The following is an 11,866-nucleotide window of genomic DNA, read 5'->3' on the forward strand; positions in this document are numbered from 1 at the left end:
ATGTCCAGCATACTGCAAGAAAGCCATCTGGTATCCCTCCGCACACTTTAAATATACACATGGTCCTTCCTCAGATATACCTTCATAAGCCATGCCAGTGCTGCGTCACAACCTTGTACTTTAGTCTGCGGGTACAATAAAACACCGTGTTGAGGCCTCACGATATGCAGAAACCAAACAAGTAAACCTTTTGACAGATAGTGCTTTTAACCACATCCCTCCCCTTCTGGTTCTACAGTTCCAAGTTTCTCATCTCCCCAGCAACAGTGTGTGTGTTGGGTCTGGGAACACCCCGTGCCCCTGGCATGTTGTAGTGTTGTGGGCTGATAAAGCATGTGCCTCCTGCTCCTGACCCCCACCAAAGCAGACAGCACAGAACTGGGATAACAAACACGTCACACACATTAGCTACTGAACCCCCTCACCCCAAAAGGAGCTAGTTTGAAGCTCTTTGTACACATTGGAAGTGACTAAAGGAGCCCCCCTAGAGATTAAGAACCCAATTTCTTTATATTTCTATGGTGAGAATATGGCAAAGTATTTGTAAATGTTCTGCTCTTCATGAAGCTATCAAGTTTGAAAATGTTGCAAGTAAATCTCAGTAGATCAGGAAAGGAGTAAACTTTTTTTTATAAATACAAATTCTTTATTTCAAGATTTTTTTTGGTATGGCTTCTTTGAAGGGACTGGAAATGACATGTTTCTGAAAGTAACAGAGTCTGATCCCAGCCTGCAGCCGGAGAAACTAAAGCAGCTAGAGTTGTGCATACAGGAAAACCCAATGGGTTCCCAGGAAAAATGGAAAACAAAAAATGTCCATCAAATGAATAGACACATTTGTGGATTTGCACATACACTTACCAAGTTATAGGACTTCAGTGCTGCAACTATTTAGACCAAGTTACAAAAAATGATTAACTTAGAATTTCCTATAAATACCTAAACATAAATATAGTATAATAAATGTACTTGATAATGGAAACATTTAAAAATACTGTACATGAATGTCCTTTGAGAGATCAACATTTGACAATCTTCGATGAACAGTTAGACAAAATAAACAGGTAGTGGGTATCAGCTACCTTGCACATCAACACCCAATGCTCTTTGACCCCTCCTCCCACTTCCTGCATATGACTATCTACTTCGGTCTCCAATAATCAAGTCAAAGTGAGCCAATAGACTACAAGAGCGTCTGGTATAAATATGAAGAGCCCAGGCCATGTGAAAATGAGTAAGGACTCTCCCTGTTAGCTCTGAGTTAAGGGGTTAAAAGGAAGTGTTGTATAAACAGGAGTTAAGGCCTCTTTAATAAAAAAGAAATGTAGTCCTGACTTAACAATTTCACAGTCTCAGAGAAGGGGGGGGGGGGGATCCCAGAATCTCCACTCTCCATTTAGTCCTTGATGACCTCTGAAAGACCCAGAGAACCACGACCACCCATGGTGTCAGACCAGTAACACTGGGGATGTATCAGACAGCTGAGTCCTCGCCTCTGGTGTGGATGGAAACAGTTGGCACTGTGCCTCTCACCCAATGCCCAACCACTATGTATCCAAGTAGCAGTGCCTTCACTTAACCCATGCCCTGGCAAAGACGAGGGGGGTGAGGGGTCAAGGTCCAGGTAAGCCCCCCCTTCGCTCTCTTCAAATACAAGTATGTAGCATTTTTTTGTTGAAACAAAATATAATAATTACATTGATAAGATACTAACACTGATACAATAAAGATAGACAATAATAAAAAATAAAAAAAAATCAAGTGTCTGCATCTGGAAGCCCTCAGTGACCGCACGTTTAATTCTAGCCTCCCATCCGGTCATCAAAACCCTCCCAAGACCCATGAGGGGGCTCATCCTGATGGTACCATGCAATAGTCCCTCAGCCCATTCCCTGAAAGCCCTGGCTGTGGCATGGGCAGTCCAGGGTGACGCCCCAGGCCTATAGGACTCCTTGCATCCTGCCTCTCCTCACTGCATGCGGTCTGGCTGAACGTGCTGCTGGGGGGCGTACTGCAGGAAGGCGGGTGCTGGGCCTGCCCCTGTGGGGAGGGTCTGGTGAATAGTGGCTGGGGCGGAGGCCTGGGAGGGGGCGGTGGCAGGGCTGGGAGTGTAGCCGTAGCCCAGGAACCCTGGGGAGGCGGCGTAGGGGTAATGCTCGAATGCAGCCTGGGCGTACTGGGTGTAAGCAGCACTGTAGTCCAGGTAGGGGGAGCTGACGGAGGAGGACACCTGAGAAGGGAGCACCAGGCTGGGCTGAAGGTAGGCCTGGGGGTACACATACTGCTGGGCCAACCTAGAAAACAAACAGGACACAAGTTACATACTGGAAAACACAATGAACAGGAGCAAATAAAGCCAAGGACTGGATTCTGTCATTTACATTCTCCGGTAGGGTTAGCAGGTCTTAAATATACATTAGAGTTGTGCTGTGTATCCACAGTAGTGGTGGTGGGCAAGACACTAGCCAGATTCCACACCACCCACGAAACGTGACAAAGCACGAGGTAGTGAGAAGAGATCAACACCTCTCATCAGTTGAAAACCGACAGAACCTGTTAGGTAGGGCCCCCAGAGAGAGTGGGGAGGGGGGGAGAAAGCCGTTACTAGCAGGTTTTCAAGCCCAGACATCAAGTGTTTTAACAGCTGCTGCGCTTCACTCGCTGAGTACACACACAGGAAGTGTGATGACAGTAGCAGAGTTGTGGTTCCTGTTTTGTGCGGAAGTTACATTGGATATCAGTGGTAGAGGGCCTATCAAGGCAGGTTGCTAGCCAGTTGGGTGTGCTGTGCTCAAAGCCCTCTCGTACTAGTGATATGGAGTATGGGGACAGCTCATTCTCCCCAGTCTGATGGCAGAGGAAGAGTTAGGGACCCCCCCTTAATACTGCAGCTGGAGGGGAACAAACTCCACTCACTGCAAACATGAACCAAAAACAGAGCGAGGGGAACTTTGTCACCCCTCTCACACGGAGAGTCTGGTAGGAAAAGGCAGTATGTTCGGTGAAAGAATATCAAGACATTGAAGTCACAGCAGACAAAATCAACACTTCTCAGCTGGGTTTCAATACTCTGATGGCTTCCTTTCCTTGTCTTCAACTTCACGGCCACTGATGGGTGAAAGGACCGGATGGGTTACCACCATGTTGTGTTTACCAGTTTCCATTCAGATCAATGGCCATGACAGAAGACAAAGGAATGAAGCAATGGAAGACTATTGAGTGGTGTCAACTCAAACACAGCAAAAAGGGAGAGTGCAGGGGTAAGTGGTGACAGGACCGACGCACAAAATCCAATTGCAACCTGCTTAACACATACCACACACTTCAGCCCCACACTGGAACATTAAACAGCAACAGAAGTCACCACTGCAAACCCCAAACCATGCCATAATAGGAAAGAGAGGCACTAATCAGCATAACCTGGCACTCCAATCCATTGCTGCACTCTCAAGCCATTGCTGGCACCTTAGAGAGGGGCGGGATCAGTCACAGCTGCCTGCTACCCTCCTCCTGGGAGCCTCCAAACAAGGCAGCACGAAGCCTGCACCTCGGGTATCTTCACTCCCCCCTCCGGCATACTGTTCAGCTGGGAGTACAGAGCAACCATGAGGGGGTTGGGGAGGATAGTGGGGGTTAACAATAACATTCATTCATTATCAGATTCCTCATTAATACTATATTGGAGACGCAGCACGAGATGGCTCCATCATGTGAGAGTGAAGCTAGTGGCTAAGCTTTTTCACAACGTCTAAAGACATTATGCTGATATGATACAGCAGTCTGTTGCCTGGGTCCACTCACATAGCAAGTATTTATTTGTGTCGGTAGGCATGGAATAGTTAGGACACTGTAGCCCGCTGAGTGGTATACACTAACAAGAAGTATATGATCGCTATAAATGAAGGTAATCAGAATCAGGAGCCCGTGGCAGAGGGTTGATACGCACGGTCTACAACTAATGGTCAGTTACTCACAAAGAACCATTCAGACACCCCCCGCAGACAGATGACCATGCAAGACTGAGGCATACGCAGATTACAATACAGATGAGCCTCTTTCTGTGGCCTTGTAATAGTGTGGCCACAGGACTCTAGCTCTGACCTCTGGTTGAACTTGAAGCACATTAGGTGGTACAACAAAATATGGGTCAACGCTACAATCATCTTGATAGAAAAGTTAATAAAAATGACTAAAAGAGGATGAGAAGTACAGCAGATAGAAAAGGGAGAGAAGAGATGAAACAGGGAAGCAGAACAGAGCAGTGAGCTCTAACCTAACTCCGACATCACAGGGCCTATGGGGGTCTGGGGGACAGAGGGATCAGAGGTCAGCTGTTTTTTGGATGACGGCCAGCGGGTGTGACAAGTACCACTCGGCGGATGGTAGGGAGGTGGGGCTGGTAGAGCAGACAGACTGACTTCCTCTAGCATCACATTTAAGTCATGGTGAACAAATACAAGGTCTTCATCAAGTCAAGCTAAATGTAGCTATACGTTTGTCCAGGTTAAAACGACTGGATAAAACAGCAAAAGGAAACTTTGATGGAAAATAAATCCACTGCCAATTAGTAGTTCCTACCTACATATGCAGAGGCTATTTTTCCACTTGTATTTTTCACCACATACCAGAACAAAAGGCTACAGGTTAAAACAAATTCTACAAAAAAGGTCCTTATGGAATCCCAAATTCTGACCTGGAAGAACAATATAATATAGAAAAGCAATCATGAATATTTTAAGAAAAAAAACATGCGAAAGCTGCAGGAGGTTTGGCGCCTGGTGAAAGCACAGCGTCATTAAGCACAATGCCTCTTCAGAGAAAGCCATCGCCCCGCCTCCCTTAATGTTCCCTGGGACTGCAGAGCAGAAGAAATATCAGCGTGCGCAGAGAATCACGAGATTAGAAAGTTGAATGAAGTTCAGAGTTTTCCCCCTTAGCACTATCACCTTTCCTTTTACGGTGAGAATTGTGATAGAATAAACACAATATTAGCAACATACTGAAACAAAACAAACTATGCAAGAGATTAAGGGGATGCATTTTCTCCATACTTTAAAAAATAATTTTTAATGGTAGGCCACTGATAGGGCTACATTATGATCAAATAGCCACACCCAACCATTCCACCACATGCAGTTTAAGGGTCTGAGCGGAAGGCTGAAAGAACAAGCGTGTGCTCTCCACCTTGGAGCAGCTTGTGTCTGTCACCAGCCCATATAGATCTCGGATCTCTCCCACTCGCTGGGGCTGCAGTCAATCACAGGGGATTAGGGGGTGTAAAAGGCTGTAATAAGAGCCAACACCTGTTAGACATGCCCACAGAGCAGGGCCCTGCCCTGCCCGTTACTAAGCAACAAGCACATGAACAGAGGGGTGATTCTAAGGACCCAAAGTCCATGGACAGGATCTTATATTATTACATGCATGTAAGGGCTTGGACTTCTGGCTTAGAGTAATTAAATCAAATCTCGGACTTGAGGGGTGGGGGGCAGTGGTGTCTAACCCATTTCAGTGACATGGCCATTAAATGCCCAGCGGAGTGAATGTCCTGGACACCCGTCACTGACTGGCCTCCCTCGAGGCTGTTTCTACAGACAGACACAGCCCTGGAGCCTCTCAGTGAGAGAGCCCACTCAACCAGGTAGAAACTGAAGGGTCTAAAGAGGGGGTTGAGAGTCACATGTCCATGAAAAAGTGAAGTTGTCCAACATCTGTAGAACGCTCACATAGATGTGCATGTCAGAGGTTAACTGACATGCACGTTAAACAAGAGACCTTTATTTGGCAAAGTATGTGTAATTCAGAAGATGCATTACTGTGGTATGGAGGGCACAAAGAAAGAGTGCCCACTCACTCACCCATACTGCCTCTGGATGAGCGCTGGGTGAATAGGCTGAACTCCAATGGAAATGCCTGGAAGAACGAGAAAACGACCCGTCAGACATTTGCAATGCATAGGAGGCAGCGAGACTAGAACAGTGTGTAACTCAAGCAACATGCTAATGATATAGAACACATGCAGAGATGGCAAATTACACAGGTGTCTCCCCTCCCCCCAAAATTACCCAGTCCCCAAATATATACAGTTGAAGTTTACATACACTTAGGATGGAGTCATTAAAACAGTCATTAAAACTTGTTTTTCAACCACTCAAATTTCATGTTAACTATAGTTCTGGCAACTCAGTTAGGACATCTACTTTGTGAATGACACACGTAATTTTTCCAACAATTGTTTAGACAGATTATTGCACTTATAATTCACTAGATCACAATTCCAGTGGGTCAGAAGTTTACATACACTAACTTGACTGTGCATTTAAACAGCTTGGAAAACTCCAGGAAATTGTCATAGCTTTAAAAGCTTCTGATTGACTCAAATGATGCCAATTAGCCTATTAGAGGTGTCTCTGTGGATGTATTTCAGGGCCTACCTTCCAATTCAGTGCCTCTTTGCTTGACATCATGGGAAAATCAAAAGAAATCAGCCAACACCTCAGAAAAAAAACAAACATTTGTAGACCTCCACAAGGCCAATTCATCATTGGGAGCAATTTCCAAACGCCTGAAGGGACCACGTTCATCTGTACATACAATAGTATGCAAGTATGAACACCATGGGACCACGCAGGCATCATACCGCTCGGGAAGGAGGCGCGTTCTGTCTCCTAGAGATGAACGTACATTGGTGTGAAATGTGCAAATCAATCCCAGAACAGCAAAGGACTTTGTGAAGATGCTGGAAGAAAAAGGTACAAAAGTATATATATCCCCAGTGAAACAAGTCCTAGGAAGAAGCCACTGCTCCAAAACAGCAATAAAAAAGACAGACTACGTACGGTTTGCAACGGCACATGGGGACAAAGACTAGTAACCGAAAGGTTGCAAGTTCGAATCCCCGAGCTGACAAGGTACGAATCTGTCGTTCTGACCTTGAACAGGCAGTTAACCCACTGTTCCTAGGCCGTCATTGAAAATAAGAATTTGTTCTCAACTGACTTGCCTAGTAAAATAAAGGTAAAATGTAAAATTAAATTAAATTTAATAAAGGGCATACTTTTTGGAGAAATGTCCCCTGGTCTGATGAAGCAGAAATAGAACTGCTTGGCCATAATGACCATAGTTATGTTTGGAGGAAAAAGGGGGAAGCTTGCAAGCCGAAGAACACCTTCCCAACCGTTAAGCACGGGGGTGGCAGCCTCATGTTGTGGGGGTGCTTTGCTGCAGGAGGGACTGGTGCACCTCACAAAATAGATGGCATCACAAGGGAGGAAAAGTACGTGGATATATTGAAGCAACATCAAGACAGTCAGGAAAATAACTTGGTCACAAATGGGTCTTCCAAATCGAAAATGACCCCAAGCATACTTCCAAAGTTGTGGCAAAATGGCTTAAGGACAACAAAGTCAAGGTATTGGAGTGGCCATTACAACGCCCTGACCTCAATCCCATATAACATTTGTGAGCGTGTGCAAGCAAGGAGGCCTACAAACCCGACTCAGTTACACCAGCTCTGTCAGGAGGAATGGGCCAAAATTCAACCCGAAATGTTTGACCCAGGTTAAACAATTTAAAGGCAATGCTACCAAATACTAATTGAGTGCATGTACACTTCTGACCCACAGGGAATGTGATGAAAGAAATAAAAGCTGAAATAAATCACTACAATTAAACTTCCGACTTCAACTGTATATAGAGCAAGAAAGTGAATCCAGATGAATTTAAATGTTTGTACATTTCTGTACGATATGGCATGAGTAGCATATGAGATTTCTGAATGACCATTTACCAGCAAACATTTGCCTAAAACATGCCAATATGGTGTGTGACAAGTGTAGTGTTGGTGTATCCGGTGGTTGTACTCACCCCTGGTCGGCTCACCTATCTGCATACCGCGGGGCTTGGCACCTATGTAAGCCAGGTTTACGTTGGCCTTGCGCCCGTCAATGATGGGGTTGGGGTCTTTACAGGCCCTCTCTGCTGCTCCCTGATCTAGCATTGTCACCTGACACAATCACAGACACATATACATATATGGCATCCAAGCTATGAAAAAGTATTTCAAGATTAGGGCCACGCTAACCCTATAAGCAGAACAACCCCTACTGGTCTGCCATCACAGAAATCTCCCTGTCCACCTTCCACCGCTTAAATTTCCCTTTCTGAACAGAGGAAACTGCACACAAAGCACAGTGATTATCACTTAGAAAAGACACAGAACACTTGGTCAGCAGCTCAGTCAGAGAAGTCTGCTGAAATATGAATCAGTAATGATTAAGGGCTTATCCAATTAGGCAATAGAGAATAAGGAGATTGTTAGAATCTACCCCTCCCTTCCTCTCCTTTGAAGGCATTAGACAGCATCAGTCTGCTTTGATTATTTTGGTCTTCTGCCAATTCAAGATCTCAGATGACTACATATTTGGGTTTTATCTGAGTTATAGATCTATTCTAGCCTGTTGAGGGAAGCATACCTCTTTAGACTAGAGAAGACGTTCTAAGCCCACTCCAGGCCATGCGTTGTGAACACACATGAGCATTGAGGCTGTGTTGACACTGCAACTCTATTGAAGGGGGTCTACTAATCCACCTTTGGAGTGTGTTTAAAGGTAAGCCTGGCTTTGGAGCCATTTTTCTCCTCCTGCTACTGAAGCAGTGAGCAACAGGATTGTCAAGTTAGCCCTGTTGGGAAACCGCAACTGCCCTCTGCTGCATGCAAGGTGGCAAACACCTCTTTCCCAACCTGGAACACCCTCATGCCTGAGCCAGTCAGACCTGAAACACCAGACTCAGCAGCAGTAACCGTTTATGACTGAGACCCACTGTTTTTTTTGGCCACCGCTGATGTGTAAACAGAGTACCATTGTCTTACAGTTTTCAACTGGATGAGGAGTAAACACAGCCTCTATTAGAGACACCAGTTTTCCATTCCATCTTTGGCCTGTTAAATGTTGATTCACCTCTCCAAATTTGTGGTAAATATTTGCATTTCTGCTGTTCCTGTTCATTGTAACTATGAGAAGGTGGGTTTCTTTTTATCTGCATCATACATACTTTGTTAATCTTTCCTGCTTGCAATGGCTGATTACCAGAGGGTCGTTAAAAAAACCTGGCAGACATTCTGAATTTCGTGAGGAGCTGAAGATTTATAAAACAAAGTTACTAGAACCATTTATGGCGATAAAACCCCTCTGTGGTGATTGAAGCTGGAGACTCATATCTCCCTCACTAGCTTTAAGCACCAGCTGTCAGAGCAGCTCACAGATCACTGCACCACTTATACATAGCCCATTTGTAAATAGCCCATACAACTACCTCATCCCCATACTGTATTTATTTCTCTTGTGCCATTGCACCCCATCATCTCTACTTGCACATCTATCACTCCAGTGCTTAATTGCTATATTGTAATTACTTTGCCACCATGGCCTATTTATTGCCTTACCTCCCTTATCTTACCTCATTTGCACACACTGTATATAGACTTCTACTGTATGTTTGTTTATTCCATGTGTAACTGTTGTTGTATGTGTCGAACTGCTTTGCTTTATCTTGGCCAGGTCGCAGTTGTAAACTTATTCTCAACTAGCCTACCTGGTTAAATAAAGGTCAAATAAAATAGGGAACGTTGACACACTGGAGGGGGGAAGTGCATCAAACTTCCATCTGACAGTTACTACCACAACAAGGTGAGGTGTGTGTCATGGTTCGGGATCTGCACTCAGGCAGTGAACAGCAATCCATCTTGGGATACAAAAGAACGACTCCAACAGCAGTTATGATTCTATAAACACCACTTGTAAAGCCTGAGTGCTTCGGTTCTTTACAATGGGAGGAGGGTCTTGGAGAGTCCCTACCGCGCCAAAATCACCATATAAAGCAAGCGAGGACAGCAGCTCGCACTTCCGTGAGTGCCCTTGCCGCGCTCATAAGTGATAAAGGCTAGGTCGTTCATGGGCCAGCGCTGAGGGGTTGGTGGGGAGACAGCATGTGGTGTGTTCGTTCGGGGGTAGGCAGAGGGACATTAGACATGTGGGGATATCTTATCCGTCAACTAATGTGATCCCTCATCCTGATTAAAGCTGTGATACAGTCAGCAAGGCAAAAAATAATACTGCATGTGTTTAAGCAGCACATTATAGGAAAGGAATCATTTGACATGCGTGTAAATGACCGCAATACGCAACTTTGGCGACAGCATTTTATTCTGCATGCAATATTTCTAATTAAAAAGACACTTGGCGCAGCATCAAGTATTCTTGTTTTCCTCTAGACAAATAAGTCAGTTACATGGAACAACTTGGTGGTGGGAGGAAACGTGGCGTGCATGTGCCCAGAGACAACAGCACAGAAAACAAATAGTAGGCTATACCAACCATTAATATTATAGGCAACTCAATTTCTAGGGCTGCCTATTGAGAATTATTCTCAAATTAATGCATTGGTAAGAAGCACGTGCTGCCACTGCAAGATGTAGGCTAATTGCATTACCGACAAGTGTCAGAATGTTACTTACAAAGCCATATCCTCTGGATTTTCCCGTCTGTCTGTCCGTTATCACCACCGCCTCGTCGATATCGCCGAAGGCCTCAAAATACATTCTCAAGGAAGCATCGTTAGTGTGGTAGGGCAAACCACCAACGAAAATTTTTGTAAAAGTAGTGTCTTTTTGAATTGCTGTAGAATGCATCACTTCCAGGCCTCCGTTCATGAACTGATGCAAAAGCATTGGCGAGCGGGTAAAAAAATTGGCTAAAGACTAGTGAACAGTTAAAAGGTAGTTGGTTAACCAACTATTGATATTTGTCCAGCATTAAATGACTACGCAGCTGTTCGGTTCAAGCGATGTCTTCAAATAGGCAACAGGCGTCTGTTCTCGCTTGTTTCTCCTTCCGTGATTCAGTCTTTTAACTTCTTGTTACATCTATATTTCAGTACATTGCTTGCAATTATACACTCTGTTCTTATACACCTTTAACTTGTTTGCTTCACTTGCCGCTACTGGAAAAAAAAATCCGGGAGAGATTTTATACTCGCCAAGCCTGATCACGCCCATTTTATATTTCTGGCCTATAGGCAATGATTCAGGATGACATTTTTTTCTCATGTAGTCAAGCCCTCCCATTCGCCCGACCCCACGCGTTCTTCCTGCACCTGCTTTTGTCCTTTACTACACAAAGACAAGTCACTACTGTACAGTAGTCACATGTGACATTGTATCACTATCGTAATAATAAAGAAACAACTAGGCCTTTAACTCGGCTGTAACATACCTTCAATTTGAAACAATGGTGACATTTTCTATAATTACGTGGCGCATGTGATAATGATTTTAAACGCTCAACAATAGGCTTGCTGAAACACATGCATTATGTACACACAGTATAACAGTTCCTCGTGTCATTCTCGAATCTAGATACTTTTCATATAGTCATAAATGCCACATATTCATTGCTTGGGCAATCCCCAGTTAGGTCGCAAAAATCTGATATCAACTTTGGAGGGGACAATTGCATGAATTTCTCTCAAGAGCAATTCCTGAGGGGGACACCAAAAGTAGTGCTGTAACACATAGCCTACGTTATAATATGTTAAATGTATATTGAGGAATCATAATTACTACTACTGGATAATTGATAGTAGTTAACTGAAGGGTTGTCCCAATTTGTTCAAATGTTTAAATCATTATAATACTACTACTACTAATATTTATAGCAGTGTTCCTTATCAGTCCAGTATGTACGCATGTATTTGTATTTACAACCAGTAATACCAAGAAAAGCCAGTAGGTGGCAATGGTACTGTACACTGTGATTTATTTTATTTTTTATTTCACCTTTATTTAACCAGGTAGGCAAGTTGAGAA

At 44.2% G+C, this 11,866-nt stretch overlaps 1 protein-coding gene across 1 annotated transcript; it reads right to left on the reverse strand.

The window, feature by feature from the left end:
- Positions 1–623: 623 nt before the first annotated feature.
- On the reverse strand, positions 624–10,992 carry LOC135540165 (RNA-binding protein 38-like). Its single transcript, XM_064966594.1, has 4 exons — positions 10,517–10,992; positions 7,867–8,005; positions 5,859–5,913; positions 624–2,294 (listed from the first exon to the last, which is right to left on the reverse strand). Exons 1-4 carry the CDS (start codon positions 10,727–10,729, stop codon positions 1,970–1,972), a joined length of 732 nt encoding a protein of 243 aa, XP_064822666.1. The 5' UTR covers positions 10,730–10,992; the 3' UTR covers positions 624–1,969.
- Between the last annotated feature and the right edge of the window lie 874 nt (positions 10,993–11,866).

Source organism: Oncorhynchus masou, chromosome 5 (assembly GCF_036934945.1).
Source record: "Oncorhynchus masou masou isolate Uvic2021 chromosome 5, UVic_Omas_1.1, whole genome shotgun sequence".
Taxonomy (NCBI): Eukaryota; Metazoa; Chordata; class Actinopteri; order Salmoniformes; family Salmonidae; genus Oncorhynchus; species Oncorhynchus masou.

Bases quoted from the DNA above. Each gene is read 5' to 3' on its own strand.
- LOC135540165 (XM_064966594.1), bottom strand. From the start codon at position 10,729: ATGCTTTTGCATCAGTTCATGAACGGAGGCCTGGAAGTGATGCATTCT. The intron at 8,006-10,516 runs GTAAGTAACATT...TGATTGTGTCAG, and splicing joins AATCCAGAGGATATGGCTTT to GTGACAATGCTAGATCAGGG. The intron at 2,295-5,858 runs GTGAGTGAGTGG...TTTGTTTTCTAG, and splicing joins CTCATCCAGAGGCAGTATGG to GTTGGCCCAGCAGTATGTGT.